Source organism: Sinohyriopsis cumingii, chromosome 3 (assembly GCF_028554795.1).
Source record: "Sinohyriopsis cumingii isolate HCF-2022 chromosome 3, ASM2855479v2, whole genome shotgun sequence".
NCBI lineage: Eukaryota > Metazoa > Mollusca > Bivalvia > Unionida > Unionidae > Sinohyriopsis > Sinohyriopsis cumingii.
The window spans coordinates 74,331,407-74,351,415 of record NC_142963.1 but is presented as its reverse complement, the minus strand read 5'-3'; the positions used below and the strand labels follow the sequence as shown (position 1 = coordinate 74,351,415).

General features: G+C 34.9%; 1 protein-coding gene across 1 annotated transcript in view; it reads right to left on the bottom strand.

Moving 5' to 3' along the window:
- Positions 1 to 5,350: 5,350 nt before the first annotated feature.
- LOC149803113 (5'(3')-deoxyribonucleotidase, cytosolic type-like) overlaps positions 5,351 to 20,009 on the bottom strand; it is a 43,908-nt gene continuing 29,249 nt past the window's right edge. Inside the window, exons 3-5 of the mRNA XM_089952719.1 lie at positions 16,592 to 16,652; positions 11,906 to 12,020; positions 5,351 to 8,054 (exon numbers count right to left, since the gene is read on the bottom strand). Of these exons, the coding sequence (XP_089808845.1) occupies positions 7,909 to 8,054; positions 11,906 to 12,020; positions 16,592 to 16,652 (322 nt within the window). The 3' untranslated portion in view covers positions 5,351 to 7,908. The remainder of the gene's footprint in view (positions 8,055 to 11,905; positions 12,021 to 16,591; positions 16,653 to 20,009) is intronic.

Below are 20,009 nucleotides of genomic sequence, written 5' to 3'. Positions count from 1 at the left end.
GTGTACATGCAGACCTAAACATCCAATTTGCAAATATGCATAGTTTTAAATGTATCCATGCAGTCTTAAATAACCAATTTGCAAATATGCAGTTTTAAATGTGCATACACATTGTTTTAAATGTAAACATGAAGACATGAATATGCAAACTGCCAACATGCATCATTTTAAATGTACCCATACAAACATAAATATCCAAATTGCCAATATGCATTATTTTAAAATGTACCCATGCAGTCTTAAATAACCATTTTGCAAATATGCAGTTTTAAATATACCCATGCAGTCCTAAATAACTAATCTGCAAATATTCATTGTTTTAAATGTACCCATGCATACTTTAATATCCAATATGTATTTGCATTGTTTTAAATGTACCCATGCAAACATGAATATCCAAATTGCTAATATGCATCAATTGTACCCATGCATTCTTAAATATCCAATATGCATATGCATTGTTTTAAATTTACCCACGCACAAATAAATATCCAATTTGCCAATATGCATCATTTTAAATGTACCCATGGAGACATGAATATCCAATATGTGTCTGAGCAGATAGTTCACCGACAACTGCACCACATTTATGGTGCTTATGAGACTGCAGATAAACAAGCATCATCTGTCTTTGTAAATCTTTCCCATGATGCACCATGCCCATCTCTGCTTCATATGCTTGTGGCAATGCACTCCGCTACACAACTACCTAATCAGGAGATGCAGATTTTACTAGTTACAGGTTTATGATATTGACATGCCCTTTAAGACCAGGTACCAGTCAATGCAGTTAGCTACTCTTCAGCTCTTGAAAACTAAACAAGTATAATCAAGTACCAGAAGGCAGGACTAAAGACAGTCCATCAAAACATACAAAACTGAGATGTAAACCATTAATTTTTAGAAATGCAGCTTTGTTGTGACAAGTATAAGGATTTAAGCACTGTATTTCAAACAAGATAATTTCTTCTAACCGAGACCTATAGAGTACATTTTCATAAACTAAATGATAGTGAAAAAGCTGACCACAAAGGATATTTTATAAAATAAACAGGGCAGTGGTTAGAGTCACACTCTTAATCCATTATTTATCTTCATATTACAAAACATTCTTTAAACAGAACTGTAAATGAAATCAATGTTAACAATAATAATGACTTTATTTAAAGAAGAAGCTCATTTGGTCTACTGACCAATCTTTCATGCACATGAGGCCTTCTACAATTACATATATATATATATATATATATATATATATATATATATATATATATATATATATATATATATATATAATGCACAATTTTTACAGGGTGAGATGTCTTTAGACAAAAATTGCTATTAAAACAAGACAATTGATCTGCTGCTACAATAACACATGCACAAGGCTTTTTGTGGCCACAAATTGTTGATAGGGTACTAGGTTGGATTTTTCCTTGTTGACGAGAAGTCCAGATGGGTTATTATGTCTTGATAGATCTAACTCACTGATGTTTCTGCAGGATGTCATCCAGTTAACTTGATGGTCCGGACATGAACCATTACTCAATTTATCAGATGAGTGAAGACCTAGGGGTTGATTTTTAGCCCCAATGGGAGTGCGCTGAAATAGGATATGATGTTGTAGGCAAACTGCAGGAAGGTTCTTGAAGCCTTGTGAACAGGGACATTAAGGTATATGCCACTTAAATCCATGCTGATGGTGAAGTCTTCCTCATAAATGGCATTCAAAATGGCGCTGTGGTGTTTCCATTGAGAACCAAAGGGCATGAAAAAACTGATTGAGGGTGCTTAAGTCATTGACCAAATGCAGAGTATTGTTTGCTTTTGGGATCAAGAAAAGTCTGGAACAAACTATAGGACCCTCGGTGCTATATCCATTTTGGTATGCGAGAACTGTGGCTTTTGCTTGGTAGAGCATCGATAGGACAGTTTTAGAGGTTCATGTCCTAAGAATGCCCCTTGGGTCCCTTTGTTGATTTCCTGTACTATCCCTCTATCGATGCTGTGTTTGTAGAAAGGATGGAAATTGGTCTCCTGGGTGTCTTGTTTGTGGACTTCTTCAATATGGCTGTAAAAAAGAAGGTTACAGGGTAAAGGTTGTGCCCTTAGCTGGGCCATATGGTGGTCCCTCAGGAAAGTGCAGTCAGAGAGATCTGAGTCACATTCCACCAATTGTAAATTGTAGATGTGGTTATGGCATTGGCCAAAGTATGTTGAGCAGTTCTATTCAGTACTTGGGCCATTCTTAAGACCAACTTCCATGCATGTCTGAGGAATTCGGAGTGCTAGAAGATAAGCCATGTTCCAATTGGTGGAAGATAGCCTTAGAAACAAAAGTCCAACATCGAAGCCATGGCAATGATATTGCACATTAACTGCCACGTGTCATCAAAGGCCATCTGATCCATACATTTGGAGTGTGGCTTTGTCATCCCGAAGTGGGGATATCAATTTCAACTGCTGGGGTTTCCAAAAGAGAGGTGTGTGTGGCAAAGGTAGAACTCATGATGAAGTCAGGTCAGAATGTCTCCCAGACTGCAGAAGTAATTGAAGCCGGACTCTTCCATTCCAACATAAGATCAGCAGATGCCGGAGCTCTGGTCCAGGTTGTTAATGGAGTGGGAGAAGGACAAAACTCTGGAGGTCAAAGGTGGAAAATGTCCTCAATGGAGACTAAGAAGTCTGAATCTTGTTTCATCAGACAGTATAGAATAGATGACAGAACTGTAGAACAAGCAACATCATCTTGGTTGCATAAGGTGAAGTTAAGGTCCCTTGTAATGCTTGAGACTTAGCTGCAAAGTGTGACAAGGTTTATTACTCACTAAACTCGTAAAATGCCTTCAGTTAGAAACTGACTTCAAGACAGTCGCCAAGAAAAGAGCCTCTTCCCATGAGTGGAGAGAAATCGCAAAGCGAATTTCGTTGAGGCATGAGGAACTAATCCTGGCATCATCTTGCTGAATGAGGTGGTATGAGGGTTTGTTTGACGGGTCCCTGCAAATGTCTGCAAAGTTGGATTCAACATACTGGATATCGGGCTGTTATAGATTGAGCCCATAATATTGATGTTTTGACCGTCATGATCCCTAGTACATGTCCTAGCTGGTTGCAACAGAAATAGACCATCCATGTTGCAAGGATATCATTAGGATCATCAGTTTGGGATGGATTACAGGATGTTTGACCCATGTAACCTGTCCATATGTCTGTTGAGTGAGAGGGAACCTGGCTGTTTGTTAGCTCTGTCTCTCACTGTTCCACAATAGGAATCAAGTCGAACCCCAAGAGGTAAGGTAGAGGGAGTTGCTGAAAATACTGAGTCCTGTGGTGGTGACTTGGGTGCTGGAGCTGTTTCAGAGCATGTCAATGTCCAGCACTTAATGGCTGATGGGTAAGTTGATTTATCTCCCTTGTCCACCAGTAATTCTCACACTGAGGGAAAGTCAGTATGCAGATTGATGACGTCTTCATCCTGAACTGTGTGCTTTTGCACTTTGTCTATAGTTCTAATCTGTAAGACAAATAGAGCAAAACATATAATTACTGTAGCCTGCACCTACCTTTGAGAATGTGAGGTCTATGCAGAGCTCAACTTAAAAGCTGAACCAGAATTTGATAGCAGACAGTCTAATAAAGCAATGAAGCAAACAGGTAAAACATATTATGACCTGTAAGGAGGAAAAGTATAATTCTGTGGGCCTGCACATGTAATGTTTAAATACAGTGTGGGCACAGAGCTATACCAAATGATGGTTACCTGGAAAAAAGTGATAGCAGATGATCTCAAGTACCATGCTATCTGTAGGGAAGGTCAAGGATGGCCTGTACATGAATAACCATTGAAGCATGGGAAATTCCAAGGCTAAGTTTGCCTTGGTAAAGGAAACTCACCTGTATGTACCAGAAATGACATAATTATACATATATAAGGAGTTTCTGAAGGGAATAAAGACTTGCACACACATAAATATTGTACCCCGAACCTATCTTATGAAGTCGCATTGGCTACCCATGCAATGGAATAACTGCTCTTTAAATATGATGGAATGCTTATGCAAATAAACATGACTCAAGTGTTGCATATAGAAACATGCATGGGCAAGACATGACTGAGCAAACCATGTATAGAAAGTCGACCTCTTTTTGCCTGACTAGAGTGGAAGCAATGCAGAAATGCACACACACAAAAAAACCTTCACCTAAAAGGGAACTGAGGCACCATGATAGATATGTACCAGGCATTTGCAACAATATTTTTTTATGAGGCAACTACCTGTAGAAAGGTCCACAGACCACCTGTACAAGCACAAAACATTGAACTTGGTGCCTGGATACTACAAATGCCTTGGAATAACAACACATTAATATGTACCCAGTCCTAATGGAATTACACATATGTTAAAAGTTTTTGTAAGAGCTAGAGACTTGCACATACAAAATAATTATAGCCCAAACTGAACGTAAAGTTGCTAGTGCAAGTACCTAAATGCTAAAGTAAAGTTGCTAGTGCAAGTACCTAAATGCTAAAGTAAAGTTGCTAGTGCAAGTACCTAAATGCTAAAGTAAAGTTGTTAGTGCAAGTACCTAAATGCTAAAGTAAAGTTGTTAGTGCAAGTACCTAAATGCTAAAGTAAAGTTGCTAGTGCAAGTACCTAAATGCTAAAGTAAAGTTGCTAGTGCAAGTACCTAAATGCTAAAGTGCTAGCAAATTGTAAAGGCAGAAGCAGTATGTGAAGGGTTCTTAGACTTTGCCACTAAGTCTTGTACCTAAGGGAAGATCACTCTGCCTGACTGCCACATATGTTGGCAAACAACTTTTAGCCCCTTTAGCTAATAGTAGTATTGCTGGATTTGCGAGACTGGTAGTTTTCCTAAGGTATTATGATTGGGTAACATATTTAAAGAAGAAACTAGCTGCATCCACAAGATCTTGTTATACACTATCTCCTGCTCCATGTCAAAAAGGGCAATAACTCTAACAAAAATTGTAGGGATTAAAGGATAGATGAATGGATAGATGATCACAATGATTCAAATAATCACCCCTATTTAGATAGGGTATGAAATATGAAGTGCAACATCAAAGTACATTTTGTTCATTATAAAGCACATCATTAGAACATGATCTCTTTAAAAGGAAGGAATGGTCATGGATCAAATTTCATTATGTAGTGCCGGTAGTACAATTACAGTAAAACCTATCTTGAAAGACTGAACTTTCGACCAACAAAAAAGTGGTCTCTCAAGACAGGTGGTCTCTCATAACAGGTTTGTGCAAAAGGATTGGTTCCAAGGTGGAGATTTGGCACTGTTTAAGAAGGAAAAATAACCACAATCACTGTAATGTTCTTTAATCTTTATTCATGATTCATGTTAAAATATTGCATTCATTCATCTGAAAATGATTTTAAATAGCAATAAAGATATACATCTATTGCCAAACATGAATCACATTTGAAGATTACAGGAATTGTAAAATAAGCTAAGGTAATATTCTTCCAGTATTAAAATTTTTCTCTTTTTCATTTGAGACTTGGCCATTGTTATTAAGGTGTTAATGTTATCAGTGACCAATTGTAATAATGACTGTTTAAGTTTTGACCAGATCAAAGAATGAATTAAATAGAAATACTTAATTCATCCAAAAACAGATTTTAATTTAATTAAATCTGAGGCACAAGTACTGACATCAAAATGGGATTAACTTGATAAACAAAGATTGCAGCCATCTGCACCAAAATGAATAGATGATGGCTTGTGGGCTGCAATCACCATAACATCAACAATAAAAAAGAAATGACACAACCCTTTAACAATAACAATTAAATATAGAAAATGATTCTCACTTACTGGAAGTAAGGACAAAAAACAAAGACCTCATTCACTAAAGGCATTACAGATTAAATCCAAAAATAAACAATGCACTCAAAAGCTATACTGAAACCCTTTAAAAATATTCTCAGACTGACATTATCTGCATTGTGCGTGTTTTCATAAATGATAATGAAACACAATTATGAACTGACTACATACATCTATGACTATCCCCTTTTATGAAAGAATGATTAATCATAATGGATATTCACATATTCGCATGACTTCGGCACTACAGTGGCAGTTAGTGACATGTACTTTAATCAGGTATACAGTCTATAGAAAATAACATTATAAGAGGGGAAACCAGTGGCCAGTGTAAGTTTTTGTTATTTCTTAGAACAATCTTTGACTGCGCCGGTGGCCTAGTGGTTAGAGTGTCTGCCTTGGAAGCGGGAGGTCATGGGTTCAAACCCCATCCAAGTCATTCCAAAGCCTTACAAAAATGGTACTAACAGCTGCCTCGCTAGGTGCTCAGCATTAAGAGATTAGTGTTAGGACTGGTCGACCTGGTGTCAGGATAATGTGACTGGGTGGGAAATCATGCTACATGTCTGCGGCATGATGCACCAGTGCTAGACATCACTATAAACTGCCACACTGCAGACATCATAGTGATATGACTGGAAAATTGTTAAAGCTACATTAAAAATCCTAATCACACAAACACACATACACAGAGAACAGTCTTTACATTTTAAGCAGTCATGGTTACAAATGATTAAATAAAGGTCAGTGATGTTTGTTTCAGTTGTAGTGATATAGTCATTCACAGCAGTGTTATTTAGAATAATTTACACTTTATCTGAAGCCACTTACAACAGCTGGTTTGGTCAACAAGTTGCTGACCCTGTGTTAAGTATTCTCACCTAACAACAATTACAAGGTTTGAGTGTTATTTTACATATGTAAACAGGTACTAGTAAAGGTAGGCTATAAACAGAAGGTGGCCTGTTTAGAAGGACCTCATATGAGGGAACAGACCTCCTGGGTCATTGACAGGGAATGTAAATTCCTTTGCCCAACTAGACCAGGCAACATAAACAGTAGATGGGCAAGTAATATTTCATGTAAGTAGTTTAATCTATTTGTATTTTTTGTAAAATTAGCATTTTGAGACCATATGTCCCACATCATCGTTACTGGGTAAGTTGGAATTGTGTCCCTTGATGGATAGTATTTAATTTATAGTTGTTATATACAAAAAATAAGATTTAACTTTTGCTTTCAATCAACCTCTTTACGCAATTTGTAAATAGCTAAATGACGATCATCATGAGTGTCATTAATGGGAATAATATACTGTTAAATGGAAAATCACAGCAAAGAGGGATCTGACCTCAATAAAGTTTTATTGCAATAATGCACACAAATATCAGATACAAATTACATTGCTTTCAAATCTTTGATTTTGATTTATAATTGAAATTTCAATTCTTATTTGTTGAATTTCTATCCAAATGAAGTAAGTTTCACAAAAAGTCTAAAGAAAGATAACATAATTTGATTGCTGAGATAAACTTGTACAAAACATTTACCATTATACAACTGTATGGCCAGTAAAAAAAAATGTGAAATTCACATCTGAGAAATGTACCTTTGTACTCTAACGTGAGACCAATAAATGAAACAAAACTGCATCCATTCAGCTATAAATAATTTATATAGCAATAAAGATATTCATCTATCATAAAACACAAATCATATTTATATCTGAGGATCACATGAATTGCAAAATGAAAGTAATATTCCTCAAGTGTTAGAATTGTTCACTTTTCATTGTGAAATAAAATCCATTATTACCTTAAAAATGGTAAACACATTTGTCAGCGTTGTGCTACATAAAAACATGCATATATGGTTTCATGCAAACAAAAACAACTTCCTTTTATGATTTAACAATTAGAAAACCATAATTCTTTTGTTTACAAATGGTATTATATATTCTTTTATATCCCTGAGGACATTTTTTATGTGTAATCTTCTTTAAATGTATAAGTGATATTTTCAAACTAGATGCCACTTCTATCATATCCTCATTTTGAAATCCTCAATTAATTCTATCCAGTCACCATTGGTCCAATTGTCCAGCCTTCGTCTTTTCCCGATGTCTGCTGTCATGTTATGGTTTGCAGAAAATACCACATGTTCCCATGATGGCCTCTCAACTGCACCTGAAACATTTAAATTTTCTGATGTACAAAAGGCAATAGCAGTTCTCACAATAAATCCATTCCACATATAGTAAATGCAGCACATATTCATTTTCATGTCTAGGACTGATTCTAGCATGAACACATTTTGTACAAGGCCCCTCTGTCTGTAAAGACTGTGCTACTCAGCATCAGTGGAAGCAGTAATTGATGATTTCTTGGGATATGGTACCAATCCTGGTATCAAGGGGAGACCACTCTAACTGCCACTTAGGTAGGAGATAACTTTTAGCTTTTAGCTAAAATGTTGCAATCTGGGAAGCTGGATTTGTGTGATAGTAGTAATTCCCCTAAGGTATTATGACTGGGTAATGTATTTGAAGAAGAAAATGATGTACTCATCTTTTTCCATAGGTACCTCTTTTCGAGGTATCACTAACAAGGACAGTCTTTTAGCTAATATTTCATCATCATGTGTGGTTCACTTAAAACAGAAGCATTAAAAAAAAGGTTTCATTGATTGAAATAGTCACCTCTCTTTAATTCATTCTTTATTAAATAATGAAAAGGAAACACTACTCAAAGCAAACTAGTTTAATTTCTGTTAGCTCCATGGGAATACACAAATGTATGCAGATAGTCAACAAAAAAAAATACAACCAAGTATTCACATGCAGAACTTTGTAGTGTGCTGTGTCATATGATGCATTGCAGGATGGAGAAATAATGCACCATTCTGACAATGCTAAATTAAAAAATGAGTATGTAATTACATAATATAATGCTTGTTCTACTTATGTTCTAAAGCAAACTGCAAAGACCCTGATCTGTTGGAGTATTAAGCAATGGTAGGTAAGGATATATATACACTGATTGCAATTAGATGTATAGTTTACATTGGTAGATATGATAATTATTCTAGAAGACTCAGGTGGAGAACAGAGACCCCATAGCCTACCAGTAGCCATAGGTCAGACCAGTAGTAATGACCAGTAGCCATAGGTCAGCCAACCTAACTCTTAACAATGATCACTTGTGAAATTTTAGAGTATCTAACTTTTTGAAAAAGTTAATATTTTAAAATAGCTATGGATCCAAGCAATCCTAAGCCACTTAAAAATGTATAGGTTACTGTACATATTTTGAAATAGCTACGAGTCCAAGCAATCCTAAGTCACTTAAAAATATGTATGTTATTGTACATATTTTGAAATAGCTACGAGTCCAAGCAATCCTAAGCCACTTAAAAATGTGTATGTTACTGTACATTGTTTGTACTGCACTTAATTAGCTAAATATATATTCCCAAGTAAGGGTCAATACATACAGAACCACGTGAAAAAGTACCATCTCACTAATTGTCCACAAAATAAAAAGCAAATGAGTCACTTATAAAATTTGTACAGGTTGAAGACCATGGACTCTGTAATCAGATACATAAAGAAAAGTATTTGCTGGTGTATGGATATTTCAGCTTGACAAAGTTTTGACATCTGATCACTTTTTCTGCAAATAAAGCTGCAACATTTACCAAAATGTACTAAAAGTTTGTGAGACATGTATTTGTTGAATATACCTGACAACTGTGGTAAAACATCATTGGGTGTTGTACTATTTTTTACTGCTACATTATATATATATGTGTATGTATGTATGTATGTATATATATATATATATATATGTATGTATGTATGTATGCATGCATGCATATATATATATATATATATATATATATATATATATATATATATATATATATATATATATATATATACACACACATACACACAGGAGCCTCGAGCCTCGTTAATCCAAACTCTGTTTATCCGAAAACCTTGCTATCCAGACATAATTCAAGGGGAATGGAATTCCTAAATGTTAATTTGCTCTGTTAATCAAGAAATCCACATTCCAGATCCAGAAATCAAAATTGGGGACCAAAGTGTAAAATTACTATAAAACTTGTCTTGATAATTCAGAAATAATCTGTCCGAAAATAAGAAAATGTGAAAAATTGTATATGAAAATACAGTCAGTCGGATAACACCTACGCAAATTTGGCGGTGTGTCAATGCATCAATTTCTGATTGGTCAAATTTTAGTGGTATGTTAAAGTTATCAATTGATCACGTGATCATATGTGTGGTAAAGGTAAGTAGCATTACCATACTGTAGACAGCAATTGTATAAACAATGATTGTTTTAGCTAGTCGCCAATGGGGGTGTTAATAATTAAATAAACACACTGGGATCAAATCGTCCATGCTTTTTGACATAACGTACGGTTAATAAATTAAGTGCATCGTTAAGCCTCTTTGTTGTTTACCAATTGTATTAACAGTCATAGTTTATTGATGGCTTACGAATACAGTTGATTGACTGAAGCTGTGGACAGTATAGGGCTTCATTTCAGAATAAACTCGGGACGTCAATTATCAGTCATTAGCAACTATAACAGCTGTAAAATACAACTTATAAAAATGACTGCATTTTATTAGTTTAGTATAGCACATGCCAGAATAATGTGAAATAAACACAAGTCAGTAGATGTATTCATTAATTTATTTCAACCATTATTGAATATACAGTACATTTACAGCTAGCATATACATGTACATGTATATGGTATGATGACATCATAAAAAAAATGTGCATGATTCAATTATCCAGAAAACTCATTAATCTGAACATATTCACTGCAAATGAAGGTGTCTGGATTAATGAGGCTCCTCTGTAAAAAACTGAAAAATCAACAATGCAACTGAACAGACACGCTCATGGGATAACATGAAATGTATAATGGGGGGAGAGATCTCAAATGAAAAATTTCATTTATTTTCTGCCCTGTCAAAGACTGATTTTTGCCTGCTATAATAGCATGGTTTGTCTAATTCTTTGAAACTATCTTGTAGACAATTTAATGGTCGTGAATATTGCTATCATCTTCTCTTTGCATTGGATCAATTTGTAATGAGACAAGACAGATGACCAGTAAGTTCTTATGGACATCTTTTTATATGTAGGGTTGGTTTTTTTGGCACAAGATGCATGTTTGAACTGATTTGCAACACTTCCAGTACTTCCCTCAATGTACAACAGATCACACTGGCATATATTGCATTTAACCTTTTGCTTCTTTCCATCACTGACTGAACTACAAATATTTCCACACTTCCGAATGTCATCAAAAATTGCTCATGGCTGTCAGACATAAATTGCAGCTTTAAGCCCAGAGGTTTCAATGGAAACCAGTAGCCAACAATTTTCTGCTGTATAACTGTACAGGAATTATGGCCTACCATTCCAGAATTCAAAAAAGTTCATTATTAAAGTTTAATAATTCACTGCCATGTACCTCTAGAGATGCTTGCTTTTTCTTTGTTGACATTATTTAATCACTTCCCTGACATGATTCAATCTACAGTACATCAAAGAATCATAAATGTTCAGTAATGTTTTTTCACATCCAATCAATCACAATCACAATTACTACGGTAACATTTTGCTTGTTCCGATTTTAAAATCAGGTGATGGAAATTTAGTCTCAAATTATAAAGTTGTGTCTCTGTTACCAATTCTACTCAAAGTGTCAGAATACATAGTAATCCTAAAAGACATCTTCATTACCTGACTGATATGTGCGATATAACCTTGACGTTCTCGTACAATTAGTAGACTGACACAGTTTCTGCTAGTGATGCAATGCTTTCTGAAAAACAACTCACTGAAAAAAATCTTACTTATTTTTTTTATTACTGCTTCATTTAGTACTCCTGAAATGTATATATATCTTATTTTATGTGAATGTGAAGGGAAGTGACTCAAACTAAAATATTGTTTGTAGAACAGACTTTATCAATGAAGTTTCTCACCTATTATGTCCACTCTGTCATCAATCAACAGGTGTCCATTGGCCATAGTCTTGTCTTTAGTTAGGATGATTCTCCCCACCCATTCTGGACCGAGGTGCTTTTCAACCCATTCATACTGTTGAGGAAAACATTTGTTCATGAAGGTTATGATTACTGGTCTCATACTGCCCAATCCTATAATTAAATTATATGCTACTGATGGGCTGGGCCTCGGGCTTTAGAAAAACCTGTCACTAAATCATATGAAAACTTTCCACATAAATGTTTTTTTTATAAATGCATTGTTTTATTCAAAATAATTCTTTTAAAGCATATTGTTATAACTACCAGTCAATTTCTTTAACAAAATAAATTAATTAGAAAGAAAAGGGCTTAAAATTAAAACATACATCAAATTAACTGAATGTATGTTTTATGCTCATCTTTGCACATGTACATGCAAGAAGTATTTTAGATTGGATTAATTAATTAACAAACAATATTAATATAGCTGCTACAAAATCAAAATATCCATCATAAATTATTTTTATGTTTCTTATGGATTCAGTAATTAAAAAATCTCATCAGTTATATTCTCAGGATTCAGTTAATTAGAACTAATATCCACCTTAGTAATATCTTATCATAAATTGCAAATTTGCAATCAACAACCATACTCCTGTGCTGTGAAAAACACATCCTAATTTAAAACAGCAATTGAACTGATTTAAAGAAAACAGAAATAAACCTTTACCACATTTGACAAAATGTTAAGCCAGTACTCACTTGTTGAGGCTTGCAGTATATATAGTTTGAGTCAATTTATGTTATAAATTCTATATCTAATGAAAGAACCTCCGTATATATTTATATTATAAATTCTATATCTAACGAAAGAACCTTCATATATGTTTATATTATAAATTCTATATCTAATGAGAGAACTGCCATATATATTTATATCATAAATTCTATATCTAATGAGAGAACCACCATATATATTTATGTTATAAATTCTGTATCTAATGAGAGAACCACCATATATATTTATGTTATAAATTCTGTATCTAATGAAATTCTGTATCTAATGAGAGATCCTCAATATATATTTATATTATAAATTCTATATCTAATGAGAGAACCACCATATATATTTATGTTATAAATTCTGTATCTAATGAGAGAACCACCATATATATTTATGTTATAAATTCTGTATCTAATGAGAGAACCTCAATATATATTTATATTATAAATTCTGTATGTAATGAGAACCACCATATATATTTATGTTATAAATTCTGTATTTAATGAGAGAACCACCATATATATTTATGTTATAAATTCTGTATCTAATGAGGATACCTCAATATATATTTATATTATAAATTCTGTATGTAATGAGAGATCCTCAATATATATTTATATTATAAATTCTATATCTAATGAGAGAACCACCATATATATTTATGTTATAAATTCTGTATTTAATGAGAGAACCACCATATATATTTATGTTATAAATTCTATATCTAATGAGAGAACCACCATATATATTTATGTTATAAATTCTGTATCTAATGAGAGAACCACCATATATATTTATGTTATAAATTCTGTATCTAATGAGTGAACCACCATATATCTTTATATTATAAATTCAATATCTAATGAGAGAACCTCCATATATATTTATATTATAAATTCTATATCTAATGAAACACGATGCCCCAGTGCTAGGCATCACTATAAACTGCCACATTGCAGACATCGTAGCGATATGACTGAATTTTTTTTAAAGTTATGTTAAAAATCCAAATCACACACACACTCCATATATATTTATATTATAAATTCTATGTCTAATCAGAGAACCTCCATATATGTTTATATTATAAATTCTATTTCAAATGAAAGACCTCCATATATATTTATGTTATAAATTTTATGTCAAATGAAAGACCTCCATATATCTTTATGTTATAAATTCTGTTTCTAATGAGAGAACCTCCATATATATTTGTATCATAAATTCTATATCTAATGAAAAACCTCCATATAAAGGGCCTTTCATTCGATTTAAAGCTGACGGTTGAGTTGCCAAAGTAGGTGGAGGTTTTGGTGTACCAAATGGAGATACAGGTTGTTTTTTTTAAAGTAGCCAGGTGTAAAGGAAAAGTAGACAGGAAAGTCACCTGTCTCCTGGCTGATAAGGAAAACCCTGATATATCATTTTACCTACAACTTATCAGCCTACTCTTAAGTGTCCATGTCCAAAGGCTGAACATCGACCCTGACCATTACCTTCTGGATACTGTACTATATCTTAACATATCAAATCTGACCCCCTGCAATTCCTAATTCTTGTTCAATCTGAACAAATAATATGGTCCTTGACATTAAAATGATAAATTACTTTTTATTCTTGAAATTTCAGTTCCTCTTACAGTTTTGCACTGAAATGATGGTGGTGGTAGGGGGCTATATATATGATTTACCAGTCTTCCACAAAATCAAAGACTTTGTGAAAAATTCATAAAATGTTATGTTTCAATAACATTATTATTAAAATAATGTCCCATAAATAGCATCACTAAGTTAAATACAATATAACATGAAGAATCAGATTTGGCACCACAATAAAAAAAACATACATAGTTCCAACTGTGGAGTAAACAGGTATCAGTGTAATTGTATCAAACATAACCCACCAGCAGAAACAATACAGATTCTCAAAAATTAAAAACTACAAAGCTGCAGATCTGAGCAAAGGATATTCAAGGAAACTGCTTGCAATTTCTACAACGTAACAGATGGCTAAAAAGTTGGCCAAAAGCTTATTCTGTTTGGCTGGACATTAGTGGCTGGAGACAATATAGAACAAAAAAAATGGTTCTACTTTTAAAGACCCAAAAATGAATTACTGAAATAACATATGACTTTAAATAGGTTGGTAAAACAGTCTGAACATGAAACACATGTGTTGAGGACAATAATTTTGTTCTCATTAATGTTAAAAATACAAATCCTTCAATGTTAAAAATTAAATGCCTACAACCTTTCACTTTATTTACTTTCAGTCACTATTATCATTCCATACTCCGAACAAGAAAAGTTGGATGTCTGGTTACTGTGACTGGCTCAAGGAAAAGGAGTGTTGCTCTTTTGTCTTTGCTGTAGGATATGACCACAAAAAAGTTTAAAATTAAAAAAAAATGACATACAAACAAAACATGAGGCAAAAGAGTGGATGATATCACTCACTGGGCATTTATGTCTGTCAGCTTGTGAATGCCAGTTGATGTACTCAACTAAAACTGTAGTGGGCAAAGAAAAGCTTGGAGTACTCAGGTGTTACATTGTCCATTAATGTTGGTGTACTTTCTCTTCTTTCCTGGGCCATATATAAAAAGGATTACATACTTAGCATGATAAGACAAGTCATTTATACACCCTTAATCACTTTCTCTCCCTAGGGACTGGGTCCTGATTCATAAATCAAAAATATTTCAAAATCTAAACACTTACTTGCTATTACAAGGTCTGTCCTTAACACACGGGACCATGCCCATGAGTCATAACCAGGAAACCATTGGAATTTGCACACAAGACAGCTGCAGTGATTTAGTAGATAAAGCATTAGACTTGTAACCAGAAGGCTGCATGTTTGATTCCCACCATCTAATCAGCAATGGATTCTCAGTAATAGGTGGATCTCACTCAAAATCAAAAACTTCTGAGATCTTGATGATACAAGCTTACATGGCAAGTATGAACCTCAGCCAATCAGATGCAAGACTACCTCATTATTATGTATAGCTGTTGCTCACAATCAAACTCAGCAGAAATCTTGATAATACAAGTTTACATGCCAGGTTTGAAGAAAATGTTATCAGATGTATGGCCTTTAGACTGATCAAAAACTCAGCAAATCATATGCAAGATTGCCTCATTACTATGAATGAACTTTGTTCAAAACTGAACTCATCCAAGATCTTGATATAAACTTACTTACCAAATCTGATCAAAATCTAATCAAACTTACATATCAAATCTGACCAAAATCTAATCAAAATTACATACCAAATCTGATCAAAATCTAATCAAACTTACATACCAAATCTGACCAAAATCTAATCAAAATTACATACCAAAGCTAATCAAAATCTAATCAAACTTACATACCAAATCTGATCAAAATCTAATCAAACTTACATACCAAATCTGATCAAAATCTAATCAAACTTACATACCAAATCTGATCAAAATCTAATCAAACATTAAGCCTCTAGCGTGTTTAGGGATGGATAGAAAACACATGATGGATGCAGAGCTATATCATGAGTTCACTTCTCATTTGACCTGGAGAGCTCAAAATGACTTTTATTGAAAAGATAGCAATAAATTAGAGAACTGTATATCATACAGGAACCAGTTAATTCTGTTCATGAAATTTAAAAATTCTGAACTGAAATTTGCGCAATATAAAACTTGAATAAAGTTTCATTTCATGAAATTGTATTACATACCCAGAATGATGTTCATAAAAGGTATTTACTAAATATGTACTGAGAAAAAAAATCAGCTGAAACTTTCTTTTCTACATTACATATAATGTATTCCTACAATGAATTTTGTACATGGTTCGCAATACAAAAAAGAAGCTATTGGAAACACAATATAATGGTAAACAATGATAATACAAACCTTTTCAGGAAGACAGTACTTGTATTTTTCTATGGGACTTGTGCATATAAACACATCTACACTGAAGAATAAAAAAAATATCTGAATTAGTTGAAAAGGTTTATTCTGTAAGGTGTGTTTATTTAATTCAAACAAGAATGTCTGCTAACTTCAATTATGCATAGGTTAATAGTTACATGCCATATTTTAAGTATGAAATCAAAACTACACCATTATTATATCTCCTAAAAATAACTAAACAATTTCCCCTATGGTCCAAAATTGCCACAGAACAAAATTTTGGAAAACCATTTCCAAAATCTCCCTTCATTTATATCATAAAGCATAAAACAGGTAAGGAAGTAGTGTATTTAGATTCTTATATCAAATGATCAATTAGGACAGATATTCAAATATCAAATATGCACTAATTACTCTGAAAAAAGTAACTTAATTCATTATAAATTCAAAAATCTTTCCTCGGATAAGGAGGAGGGGGGCAAATCCAGGACCAAATGGTATAAGTCTCTGTAGCACCATATTTAGAACTTTTCTGAACATATGTTGCACATAATGAAACAAGATATTTGCAAACCATATCTTGTAGGATGAAAACAATTTTTCCTAGAAAAATAGGTTTCTTTGAAAATGCTTACCCAGTCACAATACCTTAGGAAAACTACTACCTCACAAATCCAGCCCTCCCATATACTATTTTTAGTTAAAGGGAGCTAAAACTTGTCTGCCAACCTAGATGATGGATGAGCAGAGTGATCTCCCTTAGGCATAAGATTTGGCGGTAAAATGAATTAACCTGTCAGTTCCTAATGGAGCAGAAGGCATGCTCTTTATGGTTGTAACTGCAGGGAGGCCGGGAGAGTGTATGTGTATTATGACTGGGTAAGTATTCTCAAAAAGACATTTTGCTAGAAAAAATTGGTTTCTTCTTTAACTACATTACGCAATCATAATACCTTAGAAGAATACGTAAGAGCTGATGGGAGTAAATCTCCTTACCCTGGAGATACCATCTCCAGTCGCCTAAGGTATATGAAACAGCTTCTAGGTAACCAGCAGCCTCGAATAGGGAAACCTCCCCCCCCCCATCCAGCATAAGTCGTGAAAGCTGCATCTTAAGAAGCGGTCAATTTACCTGTTCAGCTGCTGATACAGGTCCCACCAGATTGAATTGGGCTTTTTGGGATGACAGATCTTGGAAATAAAAGCTAGAGAATGTGGACTCCAATCTCTGTCCCATGGCTTGAAAGATGTCAGCTAGAGAACAGTTCCAGTCAAATGTTATGCTGAAATGCATAAGAAGTTCTTTGAGCTGGGGTTATTTATTGATATGCAGAGCACATTTTCCACTTAATCCAGGTTGAGATAGTCTGTGTTGATGTATATCCTCCTGTTCATCTTGAGGTAAATATAGGCCCAATCTCCCTCAACACAGCAGCTCTGTTCTATTAAGCTACCATGTCAAAGACCGAACTGAGTCTTGTAGGTGGTTGAGATAATCGGTCCAAACTAGACATAATGAAAGTCTGGTTACCCATGGAAGGCAACCTATTCTTGGTGATGGAAGATGATACTGCCATGAGTAAGACGTCATGTCGGAACTGCATGTAAGTCGGGTCTGCAGATAGGGCATGTATTCTGCCCACCATTGCTAATGCCATGAGGAAACAGGTCTTGCAAGAAAGGTGTGCCAGATATGCCCTTCAGAGTGGTTCAAAAAGTGTTTTGTTCTTCTAGGTTAATCCCCAAGATAGCTTCCACTATGGGCCCAAGGCTAACATTTTTGGCCATGTATACTCAAAGATGAAGAGAAAATTGGATAAGTCCTTGTTTTCCCAATATCCTTGTTTTGTTCAATATCATCACTTCCATAGTGACAAAAGGTGTCAGCAATCGAGAAGTAACCTTTTATCATACTTGGTGTGAACTTTCTCTTTTTGATGAGCAGAAGAAGTTATTTATTTGCTGTATCAATGCCAGTAGAGGAAAGATATATTTGTTTGTGCACCACTGGGTGAAAATGTGAAATTTACCTTTGTATCCTTTCAGATTGGAGGGACTTCTTGCTAGAGTGATTCTCTCCATCACTGGTTGTGAGAACTGTTCATTTCTGAGGACCTGTTTAATGTGATCCAGACATGCAGGTTCAGTAGCTCTGGGTAGGAATAAAACAACTGCTGTCATGGTTGTTTGAGTAGAGGAGGGAAAATCCGAAATTTCAGAGGAGTTTCCATTACAAATTTGATGAGGTCATTGATCCACAACTTCTTCCATCTGAGTGGTGCAATTAGGATAAGGTGACACTCTGATTCTCTTGCTTTCTGTATCGCTTTGGAATCAAAAGTGTTGGAGGGTAGGCATATGCATCCAGGTCATTCCAATCTATTGATAAAGTGTCAATGGCACAGGCTTTAGAGTCTGGGACTGGAGATTCAAATGGTGAAAGTTTGGTATTCCACCTTGTCACAAACAGGTCCAAAAATGGTCAGTCCCATTGGGTACATATCTGAGTGAAAACAGAGGGATAAAGAAGCCATTGCTCGATTCATCAGACGAGTAAAGACCCAGGGCTGATGCTGAGTCCCAAGGGGAGTACCCTGAATTGGTATGCAATCTAGGCAAATTGCAGGAACGTCCTGGAAGCCTTATGAATATGAAGGGTATGCGTCTTTGAAGTCCACACAGTCTCCCTCTTGGACGGCATTCAAAATGCACTATGGTGTTTCCATTGAGAACCAAAGGGACTGAATGAATTTATTGAGGGTGTTTAAGTTGATGATCGGATGCAGAGTGACATTTGCCTCCGCAACCAAGAAAAGTCTGGAAGAAAACCCTGAAGAAACATTGGGACAAATGATACAACCCTCCCAGTGTTTTATCTGCTTTGGCTTGCAAGAACTGTGCCTTTCACTAGGTGGAGCTTCAAAAGGACAGTTTTCAGAAGTTTGTGACCTATGTGTGGCCCGTGGGTCATTTTGCCAATTTCCCATACTTTCCCTGTATTGACACTGTGGTTATGGGGGGAGGGAAATTGGTCTCCTTGGGAGCTTGTTTGCAGACTTCTTTCATCTGGATGTTAAACAGAAGGTTAGAGGATAAAGGATGTGCGTTTAGCTTCCCCTTATGGTGGTCCTTCAGGAAAGAGCAGGCAAAGGGCACTGAGTTGCATTCCACCAATTGTAAACTGTACCTACTATTATGGCATCAGCCAAAGTGTCTTGAGTTGTTCTGTTCAGTACTCTGGCCATTTTTAAGACCAACTCCCATGCATGCCCAGAGGTATTTGGAGTGGGAGAAAATAAGCTATATTCCGCCTGTTGGAAGATAACCATAAAGACAAAGTCCAACATCAAAGCCATGACAACAATATTGTGCACTAACTGTCAAGTGTCATCAATGGCCATCCGATCCATATGTATGG